The sequence below is a fragment of the Rutilus rutilus genome, assembly GCF_951802725.1.
Source record: "Rutilus rutilus genome assembly, chromosome: 12".
NCBI classification, from domain to species: Eukaryota; Metazoa; Chordata; class Actinopteri; order Cypriniformes; family Leuciscidae; genus Rutilus; species Rutilus rutilus.
The window spans coordinates 21,557,044-21,576,655 of NC_140217.1; the positions used below are offsets into that span (position 1 = coordinate 21,557,044).

General features: G+C 39.3%; 1 protein-coding gene across 1 annotated transcript; it reads left to right on the forward strand.

The window, feature by feature from the left end:
* The first annotated feature begins 149 nt into the window (after nucleotides 1-149).
* On the forward strand, nucleotides 150-16,148 carry pik3r6a (phosphoinositide-3-kinase, regulatory subunit 6a). Its single transcript, XM_084426593.1, has 6 exons — nucleotides 150-364; nucleotides 4,599-4,719; nucleotides 11,491-11,564; nucleotides 11,886-12,000; nucleotides 13,553-13,623; nucleotides 14,835-16,148. Exons 1-6 carry the CDS (start codon nucleotides 286-288, stop codon nucleotides 14,942-14,944), a joined length of 570 nt encoding a protein of 189 aa, XP_084282719.1. The 5' UTR covers nucleotides 150-285; the 3' UTR covers nucleotides 14,945-16,148.
* Nucleotides 16,149-19,612: the final 3,464 nt, after the last annotated feature.

Sequence of the window (19,612 nt, forward strand, 5' to 3'; positions counted from 1 at the left end):
AAGAAGAAGCGTTATTATGATACTGTGCACAAAACTTTAAGTAACCCTGACTTGAATTTTGTTATTGTTGTTGTTCTTTGACCACACGATGTCGCCAACGAGTCAGGAACAGCAGTGTAACAGCAGTAATGATGTCCAAGTAATCCTCTGCCGTCGCTATTTTCCTCAGTAACGAGAACCGCTGGATCCGCTGCATTATTTTAGCGTGCTCTCTTGCTTTGCATATCTCAACTAAGTCAGGATTTGTTTATATACTCGTACAAAATAAGGCTTCAGTGACTCGTGATGGATGAAAAGCGCAGAGCATCCTGTCAGTATGGATCCCTGGAATGCACGAGATGGAAAACAGATGTGGACCAAACAGGTATCCCTACACCTGTCACTGTATCAAAACCTGTCAGAACACTTGCATTTTCTTGTCCATTGGACTTTGTGCAGATTGAATGCTACAGGTGGAACTTCAGCTCATGTAGAGATTGGGTTCAGGTTAAAATAGATGTTATGCTGAGATCTGAAAACAGCTCATAGTTTAGCCATTAATAACTTAAATGTTCTACTTTTGTCTTTTGAGATTGTGTGGCTTGAAATGATGGTATTAATAGTAACAGTTACAAAGAGAGATGTATGAAGGGGATTGGGGATAGAAGAAAGAACGTGTCTTTCCCGGTGCTGATGTTGAGTTTACTGTCATATTGGCTTCATTAAATTTGCTTAACTGTGTGTACCCCTCTGCTCTTCTAGCACAGGGCAGTGAACCTTCTGCTGTCTCTTACTACTGAACCGTTGTAATAGAGTTTTGTTAAATAATCTTATGGAGATCATCAGGGTAAAGCAACTGTGGTCCACTCAAATAAGCAATTCCATTTTGTTTTATTTATACTAAGCTACTAAAATGTTACAGTAAAACCCTGTTAATTTGTTACCGTACCATGATGAAAACTTGTAAATATTTAGTTCATATTTTACCGTAAAAATAGGCTACTGTCAAATGTATGCTTTTTTGAGGTAGCCTAAGAACTGTGAATGACCACGATTTATGAAGAAAAACAGTAAAAGGACATCTCAGCGTGACACAGATCGTATTTGATTTAGGCTTTATTTCCTTTACATGCTTTCTATTACATCTCTAAACGAAAAAAAAAATCAAGTTCAAGTTCTTTTCTGTACTGTATCAAATCCATTCTACTGCTTTCTCACTCAGAGTACATGCATTTGAATGATTTTTCCTTATCTATCTTGACATAAAAAGCCTCAATGCTTCAGTGGAGTTGTTAACTTGTGCACGAAGGAGACACTTGCTTCTTGGCTTTTGTAATCTAGATGTTAGTGTCTTCTCAGTACCTTAAGATGCCTGTTGATGGTTTGGAAATACAGACGGTCATGTGAGCCAAATAAGAAAGAGGAAAAGGTCAAATTCATACCATTAATATCAGTGAGTCAGACAAGAAATGTATTGCATGTTGTTCTTCTGGCTTGTAGAAAGTACAGGAATACGAAATGGCTGTTTAATCTGTTTAAAAAACACACACAAACACACACACACACATGGAGAGAGAGAGAGAGACACACACACACATTAAAATGTTAATAAATACTATAATAGTATATAAATAATACAAGAATAACAGTGCAAACAATACTGATCAGGCATAGCATTATGACCACTGACAGTTGAAGTGAATAACACTGATTATCTCTTCAATACGACACCTGTTAGTGGGTGGGATATATTAGGCAGCAAGTGAACATTTTGTTCTCAAAGTTGATGTGTTTGAAGCAGGAAAAATGGGCAAGCGTAAGGATTTGAGCGAGTTTAAGAAGGGCCAAATTGTGATGGCTAGACGACTGGGTCAGAGGGTCTCCAAAACTGCAGCTCTTGTGGGGTGTTCCCGGTATGCAGTAGTCAGTATCTATCAAAAGTGGTCCAAGGAAGGAACAGTGGTGAACTGGCAACATGGTCATGGGTGGCCAAGGCTCACTGATGCGCGTGGGGAGCTAAAGCTGGCCTGTGTGGTGCGATCCAACAGACAAGCTACTGTAGCTCAAATTGCTCAAGAAGTTAATGCTGGTTCTGATAGAAAGGTGTCAGAATAAACAGTGCATCGCAGTTTGTTGCGTATGGGGCTGCATAGCCGCAGACCAGTTAGGGTGCTCATGTTGACCCCTGTCCACCGCCGAAAGCGCCAACAGTGAGCAACAGAACTGGACCACGGAGCAATGGAAGGAGGTGGCCTGGTCTGATGAATCATGTTTACTTTTACATCATGTGGATGGCCGGGTGCATGTGCGTCGCTTACCTGGGGAACACATGGCTCCAGGATGGACTATGGGAAGAAGGCAAGCCGGCGGAGGCAGTGTGATGCTTTGGGCAATGTTTTCCTGGGAAACCTTGGGTACTGCCATCCATGTGGATGTTACTTTGACACATACCACCTACCTAAGCATTGTTACAGACCATACATTGTTTCATGGAAACTGTATTCCCTGGTGGCTGTGGCCTCTTTCAGCAGGATAATGCAGAGACAACCTCCCAAGATGGAAGTGTGGGTCTGAACTCTGAAGGCCAGAGGGTGAGCTGGAGCGACCGAGGGTGGAGGCGGAACCTGAGGGAGGGCTGAGCGTGGGCCGTAGTCGAAGGGTTGAAGGGGCGGAGAGCAGTGGCAAGTTCTGGAATCGAGGGCGGGAGGAGTGCAGGAGCCAGGGTGACAGGTCGAGGAGGAGTGAAGTCCGCTGAGGCTGTAGGCGGAGTCTCAGGCTCTTCTCACCCAGGAGGAGATGGCTCCCAGCAGACCCGAGGTGGAACCACGTCACTGAGAAGAGAAGAAAACACAGATGGATTGGTGAGAGACAGTGACGACTGTGTGGCAGGAGTGGCTGAGGACGAAACTGGAGAATAATAAATAGTCCAATGAGACCAGTCAAACCTTTTATAGTGGTTAAAAGAGATGGTGGGACAGGGAGGCTGGGCGGGACTGACGAGACAAATGAAGAAGATTCTGCGAACAAGATGGTACGGGGTAATATTGAATTATTTTCTCTCACAGTCAATATTTAGTGCTGCCAGAGTCTCACTCTCAGTGGCGGGAAGGCAGGCGGGGCTCTCATCCTTGCCCTCTGATTCCACAAACACTCCCTTGGCGGCAGATGTCGCAGACGGCACACGCACCTGGTACGACTAACGCAACTCAGGCTCCGTGGCGATGTTCAGCTCACACACCTTTGATGGTGTTGGCTCACAGTTCGTGGCAGAGAAGGGCTCGACGTCTGCGGACTTATGCTGCTCCACACAGTCTGATGGGCCCGGGCTGGGCACTGGGTTGGGAGTGGGGCAGGTAACGTCATCCACAGTGAATGCAGATCCACAGGATACCAGCAACCACTCCACAAAGGCGGCAAAGCTCCCTCGAGGAGCCTCCCCGTACAACTGCTCTCGTATTGATGTGTTCAGTCCAGTGAGCAAAAACGAGATGAGGCAGTCGTCCGGGAAAGTCGTTAGGTAGGCCAGATCGAGGAAATCCTCTAAGTGAGTTTTCCCTGCTCAAGGCACAGTAGCTTCACAGCAGGGATGTCCATAACAAACGAAAACAGGCAAACCGCTTACTTTCACTTTCCGTCGAGTCTTCTGTCACGGGTTGTGTGGTGCAAGACAAACACACAATGATAAAGATGAAGTATAACAGGTTTTAATAATCCACAAGGCAAATGTCAACTTAGAATAGCAGTCCAACACAACGTACACACTGACGAGAGCCCACAATGAATATTATATTATTTGTTATTATTATTTGAATATTTCTGCAAATAATATAGAGCATCTTCATTTATTTTCTAGTAACAGACCACTGTATATTGGCCAGGGCTGCGTTTCTCAAAAGCATTGTGAGCTAAGTTGATCATAGAGACAATTGGTGCCAATGGTTCTACAATCCACTTAGGCTTACGATGCTTTTGATATTGTTGGCCTATTGTTGGTTTGATTGCTTCTGTTTTCCTCAATTCTAATTTGCCTTGGATGAAAGCATCTGATTAAATGTTAATGTAAACTGACAGAACATGTTAGCCTCAGCCTTGCATAATGGTTACCATGCCACTCATGAGAAAGTAGCAGTTACATTACCAACTGTAGGATCAGACGAAGAGTTATGCTAGGCCTCTTGCAAGTAATAATTTGTTGTCTGACAGCCGAGGCTGGTAACCTCGACATGCTGCAATTTTCTGCTGCTGCTAAAGCTTTGATTCATTGTTGCAGGAGGGATACGGATGAAGTTGGTGAAGAGGTTTAAGAGGTTAAGAATCTATTAAAGAAAAGGAAGAAGGTAGTAATGATAGACCTGAAGGAATTGTATAGGTTTACTTTACACTTGCACTTCCTTTACGTATGCTATTAAAGAGGCTCAGTGGTTGTTTATTGATTGATGCATCTTCAAATGTACCTCACTTTTCAGAAATTCTGCACAAGCACTGCTAATCTTGAAAGAGAAGACATTGCATTAAATCTGAAATGTTCTATAGAACGCAATTTGAGCTGTATTCATCTCCTTGTGGTTGTGATGATCAGTGTGGTTTTAGTCCAGATCTTCTTGTTTCTGTGTTTACAGAGGCAGACGTGGTCTCAATGGCGGACTCTACTACCACAGTGGGAGACATTGAGGGGGAACTCTGTAAGATTGAACGGATCAGAGACATTTTGGTCAGGAGGGAATCTGAGCTCAGATACATGTGAGTAAACTGATTTTCACATGTAAATACCTATAATATATACTCTGAGACCCAAATATCTGTAACCACTAGTGAAAATACTTCTTTTTTATTACACATTATGTTATCAGGGCCAACAGTGAAACGTTTAATTAAAAAATGTATACATGAATTTCAGAATTTCATCTTTTTTCCTTTTCCTTTTTTTTTTTTTTTTTTGCCATTTATTAAGAGTAGTGTTAGTTCTGGCAGTTAGTCAAGCTCACATCAGCTGACTCTCAGCTGATCCATGTCTACCTATAGGAATACAACACCTATCACTGTATACATATATAAGCTCTTTCAGTATTATTAGTAAGTATCGCCTTCTCAGGAGCTAATTACCCTCCTCAATCCCCAGCTCCTCCTCTCGTGCAGTCAGTATCTGGCCTTCTGAGTGCCCTTTGAATCAGAATAAATTCTTGAATCATGTTGTACTTAAAATCTTGAATTAATGATATCTGCAATACATCCATGTTGGTTCTGTTCTGTTTACCCTAAGGGGGGGTTATTGCTGTTCTCCCTGCTCTTATCCATGCTAGGCTGCATGGATGCGCAGGGGGTTCTCGCCCAGAACAGAACCATACCGCCAATCCAAACTATATGCTGTAGCAAATTAGCTCAAAAGATATATATATATTTTAACAGATTATAATTAATTATAAATATTTGAATTATTTTTTTAGAATTGACTATAGCAGAATTAATAGTACAATTATTTTATCAGTTCATCCAATGAACAGAAAGCATAATCAATTAATTCTAGGAAATATATTATCTTCCTGGCCAAGAAAGAATAACTTTTTCCAACTAAAGTAAATAAAGTACTAGCAGGGCAATAGCATAGGTATCGCTAGATCAAGATGTTTAAGTGACTTTTTGTGAGTGGCAAACACAGAGACAATAAAGCGTGGATATAATGGTTTAATAAACGAAACTACGGTAGGCTACACACACAACTAAACTAAGCAAAGATTGTATACAGAATCAAGAAAGTAAAGAAAAGTGAAGAAAGAGAGAGAAGAAAAGAGAATGGCAAGATTACAATCAGTTAACCACAACAACCTACGAGAAACATCAAAGAATCAGGGTCAACTTAAAGGGGCACAATAACTTAGAAACGCATCTAAAGGCGGGTACTTGCATTGACTTCGGTTGCTGAACAAGTCCAGATGCTGGAGATTCTTAATGATTTTGCCAGGAGTGCGCTGAAGTGTTCGTTTGGGTTCTTGGGGTGGTCCACGTTGCATCCAAAGAAATTAACTTGGTCCATGTTGAATCCAAAGAAGTTAACTTGAAGATGAAGTTGCCAGAAGGAGACATCTCAAAGAGATTGAGCAAAGATCTGAACTAATCACACACTCTTAAAGGTCCTCTCAGTTCACACCCATTTGGTGAGGTGACCAATCATATATGACCAGGAGAAAGTCTTTGTTCCATCTTATCCCCATTTGCATGTTCATGCTGGCATGGAGAATTTGTGCAGTCTTTACACAGAAGTATGGTAAAAATAGCATGATGCAATTTATCATAACATATTGTACACCATTTATTATAAAATCAAAAGAGGATTCTTTTGATACCAAGAAAGAGGGGATTTGAAGATGTTAAAGCAGTGATACATCATCTTTGGATATCAACATTAGAAGTTACTCTAACCCTAACTAAAAAATCATTACTAGGCTAATAAAACATAGGGACATGCATAAAACACAGGAGAAATACTATAAACATTTGGAAAAGTTTGTGGGTAAGAATGGAGTAAATGTCCTTGTGTATTGGAAGTTTATCTCTATGTCTTTGACCAAATGGCTCGTGCCGTCTGGTCTCCTGTGCTGTCTTTGAGGGTTGCAGACACAGTCTCTTGCGGAGATCGTTCAGGGAAATAGAGGTGATAACGGTCTTTGAAGAGAACTGGTTTGAGGGGACGATGACAACAGGGGAGAGGGGGAAGGTTTTATGATGTCTAGAGCATTTTGATTAAGTCCATTCGTGACAATGCTAATGGCCAATCGTATTTGACAATAGTGGTCCTGACAGAAATGTATTTCATTAATAAATGTGCCCAGATCACCCTGCCTGGATTTATTTTGTGATAATATCCTGCTGACTGTAGATTATACCTTACATATTAATATTTATATTTGATTTTTTTTTTGTACATCAAACACTTTTTGAGTTGAAAGTGTAGCCATGTTATTGTTTTTTGATTAACAAATTATTATAATTAATATAAAAATTATATATAATATTATAATATTAATATAATTGTCAGGGTTGGTGGCTGTAGAAATCGCATGACCAATGAGAATTTAACCAGAATTATATTTAATAGCGCCGTAACAGTCAAACAGAGGCGGGAGGGGGCTCAGGTGGAGGATATGGAGCTGGACAGAGATGTAACCAATCAGGGGCAGGCAGAACAGTCCATGGGGAGTGGAGGGAAGGAGGAGCCAGGGAGAAGCCAGGAGCAGGAGGAGCCAGACGGGCAACCAAAGTGCAGCCAGGACGATGTCCCACGGCGGAGTTTAGGGAGGGAGAAGCCAAGGTGGAGGTTTTAATGATGACACCAGGGGGATGACTAATTGAGATGGAAGAGGAGACCAGGGTGCAGACAGAGAGCTGAAGTGATCACACAACACCAAAGGCTCTGGAGACTGAGGCGGAGCCACAGCGAGGAGTATCCGAGGTGAAACCAGGGCACCGGAGGAATGTGGCTGAGCGACCAAGGACCAAGTTGGAGCCAGGTGAAGCCATAAGGACGATGGTCCCAGGTGGAGCCGAGGGAGGGAGGAGCCAAGGAGGAGCTGACAGGCCGAGGTGGAGTGATGGGCTCAGAGGCTGGAGGCAGAGCCAGGGGATCCTCTTAGCTGGGCGGAGCTAGGTAGGTCCACACAACAGAGTGGTATTAGAGGAGAAATCGAGGGGCTGAAGGGAATGAGTTGAGGTGGGGCTGACAGACTGGCTGATTTTGGAAGAGGAGGTGGGAGAGGGAGGCTGGGTGGAACCCTGGAGACACAGGAGACTTTGAGCTGGGTGGAACTAGCGGGAACACATGGGATTTTGAGCTGGGTGGATCCAATGGAGACACAGAAGACTTAGAGCTGGATGGGACCAGTGGGGATGGGAGAATCAGGGAAATATGCTCTTCATAAATCTTCATAAATATTTGCAAAGGCCAGCTGCAGCTCACTCACTCACAGTGTTGTCGGCTCATGCTCCTGGTCAGACTCTATGTGGGGTTTGGGCGATGTTTGGCTCAGTCCTCATCTCTGGCACTGGCTCATGCAGAGCAGCAGACTCGGGCTCTCCATCTGCGGGGGGCTCTAATGTTAGCTCCGTGCAGTGTGTGGGCAGTGGCTGGCTGGACTCTGGGTCCGGAGTAGGGCTGGTGATGTCGTCCTCAGCATGACAGATGGTGAATGCCGATCTGGTATTCACCAGCACCCACTCCACATGTGCGACGAAATCTTCCCGAGGACTGTTCACTTCAAACCGTGCCTTGGACCACTCGCTGAGGCTGGTGGGGTAAAAAAAAGTGAAAGGTCCTTTTGCTCAAGGCAGAGCAGTTGGATGGCCGGCAGGTCAATAGTGAAGGGGGAGAAAAAAGCCTCAAAAATAAATCCAGTCTTGGTTCGGTTGGTGGCTATAGAGAACACACGACCAAGGAGATTTCAACCAGCTTTATATTTAAAAATATTTAAAAAAATATATATATATAAAAACATTTTTTCCAAACTTTTGTCTACTTGCCTTGTTACATGTGCGGGGCATCGTGTTTGGATCCCAGCACGTCGGCCTAGTTTGGTTTCAGTTCTGTGTCGGGATTCAGACATCCATGCTTCGTGTATTTGTTTGCTGTTGTGAGTGGACGGAATGGGCTTTCGCTCGTTCTCGTGCGCTCTGTCTTGTCTCGTGAGCGTGCGGTTTTCGAGTTCACTCGAGCCGTACGCTCTTCCGTCTGCCGTGTGTTGTGTCCTGTGTAGCACACGGTTCGTGTTTACGCCGGCCGCGTGCTTTCATGTCATGTTTTGTCTTTTGCTGTGTAGCACACAGCTTGTGTTTTACACTAGCTGTGTGCTTTCATGTTGTCATGTTTTGTGTGAACACGTGGCTTATGAGTGTTCTCATTGGCTGCGTGTTCATGTCTGGTTTTGTGTAAGCACATGGCTTGAGATTTGTTTTTGTCATGTTTGGTGTGAGCACATGGCTTGTCACTTTTCCTTGTGCCATGTGCTCTCCTGTCTATTGTCTAACCCCACCCACCTTGTTACCTGATTATTTGGTTCATTTGCCCCACCTGTCCTCCCTCGTTACCTGCCTTGTTTGCTCCCTATTTATTCTCCCTGTGTTTGCAGTCCTGTGCTGGTTTGTTGTTGTTTGCATGTTGAATGTACCTTATGTGCCTAGCCTAGCCTAGCCTAGTTTTGTTTTCCCCCTCTGGGTAGTTTTTGTTTGTTCTTGTTTTATTGTTTGAGTGATAAAAGCCTTTTTCCTGCAATTGAGTCCTTGCTCCCTTCACCCAACCTGACAGAACGAACCAGCCATTATGAGGACTGAGCAGAAGAAGGGCTTGCACCATCCACCAGCCTCCACTCTCTCCAGCCCCCTCTATGAGCTCATTCTCCAGTTCAAGGCCTTGAGCTCCCTCCGTCAAAGGGGGACTGATCTGAGGAAGTTTGCTCTAGAGTTCAGTGATGCTGTAGAGGGGCTGGGGTTCAACAACGCTGCTCTCAAGGATATTTTTAACGCTGCCCTTGATGACCCTCCTCAGCTGGTGGACAATGAGAGGCCTGGATCACCTAACTTTTGGGGGTTTTGTGGAGTTTCTTGCTTGCCAGACTGGGAAGGTTGCAGCGCCCCCAGTGGGTGCCGAAGAGGCTGCAACGCGCCCCCTTGCTCTCGGAAACGGAGGAGGAAGACTTCCTGCGTCCCACAAGGCCTGGATGTCGTTCCAAAGCCTGCTGTCGGCCCAGAGGCCGCCCCCAGGCTCATTGCCCTGCCGGTGCCTCCCAGGCGTCTTGCCCTACTGACGCCGCCCATGGTTCGTTGTTGTTTGCATGTCATTTGTATGTTGAATGTACCTTATGTGTCATGCCTAGCCAAGTTAAAGTCAAGGCATGTTTTCCCCCTCGGGGTAGTTTTTGTTTTATTGTTTGAGTAATAAAAGCCTTTTTCCTGCAATTGAGTTCTCGCTCCCTTCATCCAACCTGACAATTTATTTTATTTAAAAATTGTCTAATTCAATTAAATGAATCCGTTTTAGATTTAGCAGAGTTTGGATTCACTGGCAAAAGGTCTCAAACCTTTAGTCTGTCAATCATGACTTGCTTAAAACCGGTGCTTTTGAAACCGGTGATGTGCTGGCTTATTTTCAGAGCCATCCAGTTATTGAAAGCCTGTAAGACTGCTGCAATTACTGCAGAAAGTTAATTTTCTGCCTGTGACTTAAGCAAATACTCAGGAATATGAGAAGTCACAACCACATCAACATAAATGCAAACGTAAGGGCTTAAATACAGACAGGGCTAATTAACATAATCAGAAACATGTGCGAGCTCAAACAAAAACCATGGAGATAAACTGGCAAAGGCAACCAGGAACAGAACACTAAAAATAAAACCAGAACAATATTACGTTTATGAATATTCTTTTATTAGTATACATTTTCACACTCCAGATATAATAAAACACAATAACTACATGGACAATGAACTACTAATGAATGCAAAAAAAAAGTTTTATAAATCAATTATAAATGATAGTCAACAGCCAAACTCACAAGCCTTGAGCAGTTTGTAAAGTTGATCTGAGATCACATCTACAGTCATCCGTCCTTCTTTTTCCCATTAACAAGAGCTACAATCAGCCAGCTGCCCCTCATTAAAATGCTAATGCTTTGCTTTTGATGCTGCCAGAGTGTCTAATGCATGTATATCGGTTTCCCCTCACAATCGTTTGGGGAAGAGCATTGCCTATTACAAAATCAGTGGGGCATTTCTTCCCGAGTGTTTTATTGGTGCTCAGCCTCAACTGCTTGTCTCAACTAAACCAGAGAGATATAGAGAGAAATCCTATTATTACCATTATCCTGCATATTTTCTTTAAAATGGGACTGAAATGCGGATTTATAGCAAACAGCGATATTGGCAAGAATGTTGACATGAGCAAACAGGTTTACGGACTAAATGCATTCTAAATAACTATCTGGCTATCTGACAACTCATTGGATTATACTTTCAACATGAGGTCATGTGACAACAGTGTAGAAAACTGACTGTTTAAATGTTAATGGTAGAATAATGCCTACTGTTTTACTTCTTTTTTTTTAAGTAGGCAGTGTACAGTGTTTGTAATGATTATGTTTGGTTTTGACATTCTGCTCAGTTTCCTTTAGTTCCTGTTTCCCACTCTGTTTAGGGGCCATTTACACGACAACGTTTTCAACTAAAAACGCGTAATAGGCGTGTAATGTTTCTTTACAAAGTGTCGTCGCCAACTATTTTTACCCGATCCTTCACTTAAATTTAGCTTTGTTGGTTTAACCTAGGATATTTAAGTTGGTTCAGTGATGTTAAATAACATTTTTCATTTAGAGTGAAATAAAATTAATTAATTTAAATGTTATGAAATTAAGCAGGTTACCAGCTTTATAGGTTATCATTGATGTTGTTTTTAGTGAATCATTTAAATGCTTCTCATGCTTTAGAACAGTATGAACTTAACATGTTTGCGTGTCCTTTTATTTTGCAGGATGGATGATATCCAGTTATGTAAAGAAATTACAAGACTGAAGAAAGAGCTTCAAAAGCTTCTGTCTATCCCAGGTGAGATCTGGAAATGCCTCTGGCATATATTACATAAAAAAAAAAAAAGAAAAAAAAAAGGCTAAGTAAAACTTTATTAGCGATCAATGTTTTTGTTTTTACAGTTTACCGATTTAAAAGTCCCTTTCACTGTACCTTTACTAAAGTTACCGATACAAATTTGAGATCTCTCTTTGTTGAAATGTTTTACAATTTTCTAAAAGTAACACAACAAGAAAGCATGCACTACTACTTAAACCACTAAATCCCAACCTCATTTTGCATAGATTATTTTGTTTTGTTTTGTCTGTTAGAGTAAGAAGTGTTAAAATCCATTTTCAGATAATGACAAGTCTAATGAAGACAAACAGAAGGAGGAAGAGTTTCTGAAACAGATTCATAAATTAGTGGAGGCAAGAGACTTCCTGGTAGATGACGTGGAGTTTGAGCGCCTCAGGTGAGCCAATATCAGCAATGCTGGAAAAAGATGGAGGCTGACACACAATTCATTTGCACCCTTTATTAAATCTCTGACTGAGCTCAATTCCGAGGCAGACAGGATTCTGTCGAAGGCCTGAGGGGAAAAAAACATTACTCACCCTATATGTACATAAGTAATAGGATTTTATTTGTAATAAAGCCATGCTGCTGTGATTTCAGGAATTTAATTCAGGCTTGTGGCGTCTGCACAAATTTGTGATTGAATCTGGACTCAGTGTTTATGTTTATGCTTTGCCTTCCCTTACGAAAAATAAGTATACTTCAAGTTAATTTTATTAACTCTACTTGAGTAAAGTTCAAGTATATTTTTAAATATACTTTATATAGTAAGTAAACTAATATCAATGTAGGCTACTAGAAGTATACTTGTAAGTTTACTGTTTCAATACTACTTGGGACTAAATTTGCCCACTTTTTAGGGTGTGTTCACACTTGGCATGTTTGGTTCGATTAAAACGAACGCTGGTGTGACTGCTCTATTATTGCGGTTCATTTGAATAAGTGTGAACGGTGCGATCCGAACCCCGGTACGCACCAAACAAGCGGACTGCTGAAAAGATGGATCTTGTTCCGCTTCCAAACAAACTCTGGTGCGGTTCGAATGATATATGGACGCAACATGAACCAAATAGCCTACATGTAAACGAACCAAAAACAGGAAGATAAAACACTGAAAAGGACAGAATGCTCACGCATATCGTTTAGTAGTAAAAGTAGTAAATGTTTAGTACACAACTAGTTTTCATTTGTACTGCAACTATACTACAAGTACTTTTACAGTCAAATATACTGTAAGTATATTATGTCAGTAAGTCGAGTATACTTTAGTGCAATTTAGTGCAGTGTAAGTATATTTTCTGAGAAGTACATAAAAAGTGGACTGAAAGTATACTTTCTTATTTTTAGTTATAATAAGTATACAAATAGCACACTTGAATAAACTTTTTGTAAGGGTTGTCTATAATTATGGTAGATATTGATATAATTTAAAGACAGCTGACCCCAAAAAATGCTTCACAGACTTTATGTATTATTTTCATCTATTCTTCCAGTTTTAGTACATTCTTATTATGGGTGCTAAAGAACAATTACTATATTGCTGCACCATGTTAAGAAGTTTCAAATGAGGAAAGATTGAACAGTACTGGATGTATTTTTAGTCCAGCTGGTGTTAAAGATGCAGTGACCATCCTGTTGCCGGCTCTTTGTAGGTCCATCACCAGCCAATTCTGAAAAGCTGAAATATAAGTCATGGAACAAGTTGCAAACTTTTCACTTCCACTGAGCAGAAATCTTTTTTAAAGCCGGTAGAATACTATGAATAAATACAGAAACATAAATGCATGATAAATGAATGCACATGTTATATTTTTAGATTACATTTCCCAGCAGTAATATCAAACCTTGAACTAACTGAAGGACATGAAAACCATGCAAAAATGAATGAAATAGTCAGTCTTCACATAATGCTTTGCACCATAATCATCATAGTTACCTCTGCTACACAGGGAACGGGAGGAGGACAAAGAGATGGCTGAGTTTCTTAAGTCCAAATTACCAAAAAGCTCTCAAACCAAGAGTAAGTCATTCTTTTATGGTTGGTTGAACAAAGTAATGTTTACTTTAATGTTTAATGTTAATGTTCATTTAAATGTCTTTCTAATCATTTGTCATTGTCTATGTTTTAAATATTTCAGTATAAAAAATCTAAAATATGAAATATTATCGTCAAAGCTGGCAGCCCTTACTGGCAAACTGTCAACATTTGTTTTTAAATGTAATTAATAAAATGCATAATAATAATAACACAACAATACAACTTATTAACAATAAAGTAATTTTAGATTCCGCTGATTTAACGCCTTCATTGGCCTGTTCTCAACACACATGAATTATATGAGTTAGAAATTGTACTCTTATGACAGTCAAGTACACATTTATTCCCCTCATTAAAATGACATAAGTGGATTTCCCAGTTCACCAATAATGTATTGTCACAGTTTAACAAAACACTGTGGCCAAACTGGGACCGTGTCAGTGTCGCATTAGACAAAGAAAATTAAAGTTACATGAAAAATATTATGAAATAAATCTGATTTGCATACAATATTGTTCAGAAGTTTGCGTTCACTAAGATTTCTTAAAATGAATTAATACTTTTATTTAGCAAGGGTGCATTAAATTGACCAAAGGTGATGGTAAAGACATTTATAATGTATTTTTTTTTATTTATTTAATACTGTTATTTTGAACTTTCTATTTATCTAAGAACCCTTAAAAACAATCATGTCATTGTTTACGCAAAAATATTAAGCTGCACAACTGTTTTCAACATTGATAATAATAAGAAATTATTGAGCACCAAACATTAAATATTGCATATTATAATGATTACCACGAGTAATGGCTGCTGAAAATTCAGCTTTGAATAACACTTTAAAATGTATTAAAATAGAAATCAGTCATTTGTAAATTGTAGGCCTAATAATATTTCACAGTATATAAAAAAAAAAAAAAAAAAAAAAATCAAATAAATGCACCCTTGGTGAGCATAAGATAGTTCTTTAAAAAAAAAATATATATAATAATACCGCCCTCAGTCTTTTGATCTGTAAAAATTATATCATAATTACAGTATACCCATCATATTTTGTATTTTTATAACCTTAGGATGGATGGGAAAATATCCTAACTGTCCTCACCATGATAAAACCTACACATTTTCCCTTGGTAAAATCGCTGCATCTTTGTGTATAAAAATCTGTTTGTCTATGAACCTCTTCAATGTAGATGTTGGGAGGAGACCCCCCAGAGCCCAGCAGAACACTACTCCCTTTGCAACCAAGACTGGCCTCACTTTACTGAAAGAGTGCTGTGGATTCACCTGCTCTATAATGTAAAAGACTTTTGGCAGTGGCAGCAGGAACACAATGCGATTCTGGAGCCTTGGAAGAGGGTGACCTTTTAGTGACATCAGGAGACTCAAAGAATATAAGCCAACACTAGAGTTCTCTGAAAGACGAAGCTATGAAGCTGTCTGTTAAAGAAAAGCGGTCCATGCGTCTCTCTTAGATTCTTTCGCTCCCATTTGCTATAGCTTTCTACCTAACTTCTTTCTTCTGTCCAAAATTCTGTTTCACTGTATTACAAAGACCATTTTCTCCAGGGTCCTGCTGTCAGCAGCTCAGCTGGTTTGCTGTCATTCCCTACCCTTATCTTTTCCCTCAGGAGACATTGCTACAGCACTTCAGTACCTGTGACTTCATCATCCATAAATGCTCAAGTGTCTGTAGAGATTACATTTCGTACCAGTGGTGTGTACCTGTGGTGACATTTCTACAAAATGATATTACATTGTTCTTGCAAGTTTCATGACACTTTCAAAGTGAAATATCCACTGAGTGGGGCTAAAAAATATGAATGTGAATCTATATTGCTGAGGTTTAGAACTGAAATGTCTAGAGAGTGGCACTAAAAGGTTAATGCTCTGTTGTGGTTAAAAATAATGTAGCACCTAAACCCTACCTTAAACCTAGACTGACAGTGTTAACAAAAGCATAAAAATGCATTTGCTGAAGCAAGCATGCCATTTAAGCTTGCTTCTTTTAGCTCTTTTATCATGACTTGTGTCCCAAAGCTGTACCAGATGAGCTACCAAGCAAGTTAACTATGTCAGAAAAGCCTTACATATGGAGCTGGTTATGCGATGGGAACAGTTAAATGTATTAGTTCACAATCCATGCATATGATACAAGGGTTTTAAGGTCATTGTGTTATTGTGCAAGGAGCCATGCGAAAATAAGCCTTTATTATTCAGTAATCTGCCCCTATAATCATACTTTGTGTGATAAAAAATTGTTGGCATTTTACTGCCTCTAATGTTAATTTCAGATGGAATTGTATATGCATAGGTACGTTTTTGGAGTTTTGGCATGTATTTCCAAAGAGCCTATGTTGTACAGTGTCTCAATGGCTAATGAGATTGCACCACAAGTTGAACAATTAAGCTAAATTAGTTCTTTTATTATGTTACAACAATTTCCATAATTGACAATATAACAGTTTTCTCAGTAAAAAAATTCACAGGAGCGCAGACGCATTCACAAAAAAAAAAAAAAAATTAAAAAAATTAAATGAAGAACATTTCATTCTGTTGAACATCATCTGATAGAGTCACACACCAGGAGCCTGTATATCCACAGCTTGAGGTCCAGCATCACTCACAGTGCCAAAGCACTTGTTTATGTTCTCTAGTAGAGTGCTTTCAACATGTCAAGGGCTCTTCTCTGTGGAGACAAGGTTCCATAGCAACCAGCGCATAGAACAATTCATCTTTAGTCGCTTTAGTGGCTGTTTAGTAGCTAAAAATGCTGTTAATCAGGAGTCAATTCACACACCTACAGAGCTTAGTTGTAGATGCCAATGGAAAAGATCAACAGGCCATTATGACCAGGTGGATCCAAGAACAATGGTTAGCAGTTTGGATTTTGTTTGCATGAGTGGAGGACTGTACTAAAACGTATAAATAATTCAACTAATCAGCTTTGACCCCGAATTTAATTATGCTTATCTACTTTATTACAGGATTAATTACGGTATTAATAAGCATCATGAGGCATTGCTTTAAGAAGCCTTTTAATTAGTATGTTAGACTGCGACCCACAGTTCTCAGCGGTGAGCATTGTGAGTGGAAACCCCTGTTGACTGTGGTCTTAGTGAGTCTTTATCGCTAGATAAAGGTCGGTCCTGTCACTCATACACTAATCACCTGACTGCAGTCTGTCTCTTCTGAGCGGACTGCTCACATCAAACTTAATGGTGTGATTCTCAAACATGAAATGAGCTGATTTTGAACTTCCATTTTCCATTTTTGTTAAACATTTCCATTTGGTTTTATGTTGTACTTTCTTTTCTTTCTTTTTTTTTTTACATATGAAAGCGATAAGCCATTAATATTGAATTATGTGATTTCTTTTTTTCTTTCTTCATGTGTAAAGTCTCAAAATTGCAACCGAAAATGTATGAATGATGTATACGGATTTATATGAATTCATTATTTATCAATTCGCAAAAAAGTGAATTGTCATGAAAGTGTGTCATCAGTGTTATATTAGCATTATTTATATAGTTTGTGTTAATATGTTGAATTAGCTCCAATTTTAATTTAATACCTTGCGTTTGTCATTTTTGCTTTTTAATATTTCTAAATCTAAGTCATTTTTAGTTTTAGTTTTATTTCATTTAAACGTCTAACATACTTAATTTCAGTTAACAAATGTGTTTTATAATAATTTTAGTTTTAGTTAACTATAACAAACACTGGTTGTCATTTCAATTCTGTTCCACAAACAACAGATATCCATTTTCAATGTGACTGTGGCCCGAAGGGATTTCCCTTTTCATCTGGAAAACATCTGCTGCCTTTAGTAGCTGGTGACTGGATGTAAAAACATAAAGGCTGTGTCTCTGAATGACTTGAACTACTATAGAACGCTGCAGCTACAATTAGAGTAACTGTTGCCCCTGAGGTTGTCTCCTTTATGAAATAATAAAACAGTCAGTTTACACACTAATGCGTTCTTTCATATCGCTCTCATCTCTCTTTTTCTTTTTCTGTGGTAAGACACTGATGTAGTCCATGCACGAGCTTACAGTTCAGTACCAGATTACATCAGGTTGTCTTGCTATGCTACACTGTCAAATTTATTTCGATAAAACTGCTGAAACAAAATTTTAACTATTTATGTTGTTTTTAGCAACTGGTCTCCCGTATCTTTATTTAGTATATTTACATTACAGTTGAGCTGGATGATTCTGAATAATTGTTTTTACATTTTTTTGCTTAAAATATAGAAATCATGATTCTCCCACTATTCTAAGACAACTACCCTAAACAAAATAACATGTAATTTTACTAGAGGTTCTGATAAAATGTAAATATATATATGTATGTATTTTTTTGTATCTGTTTGAATGGATGATTCAATGACTCACTTATAAAAACTTCACTTGTTTCATTACAGGATGAATCAACAAATCTTTTGAATGAATGATGCAATGACAAATACATTTTTAACAGTCACTTGTCGCCACCTATTGGTGTAAAAATGTAATTGATGCAATCTTAATTAAAGCATCAAGTTACATTCATAAGGTGGTTTACTCTATTTTGATCGCTACCAGACATCAGCGCTTTACATCCGAACTATAAACTTTTATCAGGACACCTGTGATCAATTACTGTAACACAAACTGAGTGGTTGAAAAGACTGTGAAGTTGTCTCATACATGTCAACTGCTCTCTCTGGGTCCAACCCAGATTTGAATGTTCTGCTGTGATTTTGTCAAAGATTTAATAGACAGCCGAATCAATGTAATTTAATCGTGCAGCTCTACATTACATACCAACATGAATGATTATAATTATTAATAATTATGTAGTATATACGTCATTTGCTAAGTCACAATATAAGTTGAAGTATTAATGATGAATGATGAAAAAGCTGATGGCATTAAAGGTTGTATCAGCGATTTCAGGCCCAAACATAAATGATCACATTCATCTAATCTTTCCGCTAGCTACCCGCCCCATAAGCATCACCGACAGGGGTGGGTGTTGTGAGGTTTTGCGCTCGTGCACGGCTGCCTATGACGGCTGCACGCGAAAACCTCACAACACCCACCCCTGTCGGTGATTGGTTGGAACACTATTTATTTTGGTTTTGAGTGGTGGTGAAACCAACTGTTTTTGTGTGCAGATCTCAGAGCCTACAGAGACGCGTTTTTTTGACGGCATGCTTATGGGGCGGGCAGCTAGCGGATCGTTAGGAAAGATGAATGTGATCATTTATGTTTGGGCCTGAAATCACTGATACAACCTTTAATACTGTACATCGTCACTGTAGTAGACTATTACCATAGTCATCGTCTTAGCACTTCCACTCTTTAAATTTTATTGAACTTTTAATACCATGAAGTTTTTTTTTTTTTCCTATGTAAATTCCTTTATTTACCGTTTTCTTTTTAGTAGTATTATTTTTTTTACATATTTGTATGAAAAAAAATTGCTGCCATGCTACTTATTTATTTCTTATTTTGGCAGCAATTGCATTCCATACTTTTGTGCTTGCGTTAAGTTTTTCATTGTTTGTGTTAAGTTTTTCTCGTGTTGTTAGGGGTCTATTATATTTTTACCACACAAATGTTATGCTTATCTGACTGTCAGTTGCTTGAGGAAAAACAATTAAATATAAATCATTGTTCTAAGATAAAAAGCGATATAGTCACTGATTGTATTACTGTAAATATTTATTTCATGATTATTATTTCAAATAATGAATCTCTAAATGGTCTATTGCCGTTTTCCATTTAGATCAGACATTGGTTGTGATTTTGGCATTTTAATTATATAAGAAGGATACATGTTAATGATAAATGAACACACTGAAAATGATGGCTCCCTATCTTTTAGAATGGCACACATTTATATCTGATCTCTGCACAGTACAGGCTACACTCCGATAAATCCAGTCCCTCTATCATGAAATATGCATGCTAATAACCCAAGG

What these genes read in the sequence shown, in the direction of transcription:
- pik3r6a (XM_084426593.1), top strand. Translation starts at nt 286, where the DNA reads ATGGATGAAAAGCGCAGAGCATCCTGTCAGTATGGATCCCTGGAATGC. An exon ending in GTGGAGTTTGAGCGCCTCAG is followed by an intron (nt 12,001 to 13,552) that starts GTGAGCCAATAT and finishes TCTGCTACACAG; the next exon opens with GGAACGGGAGGAGGACAAAG. An exon ending in AAAAAGCTCTCAAACCAAGA is followed by an intron (nt 13,624 to 14,834) that starts GTAAGTCATTCT and finishes TCTTCAATGTAG; the next exon opens with ATGTTGGGAGGAGACCCCCC.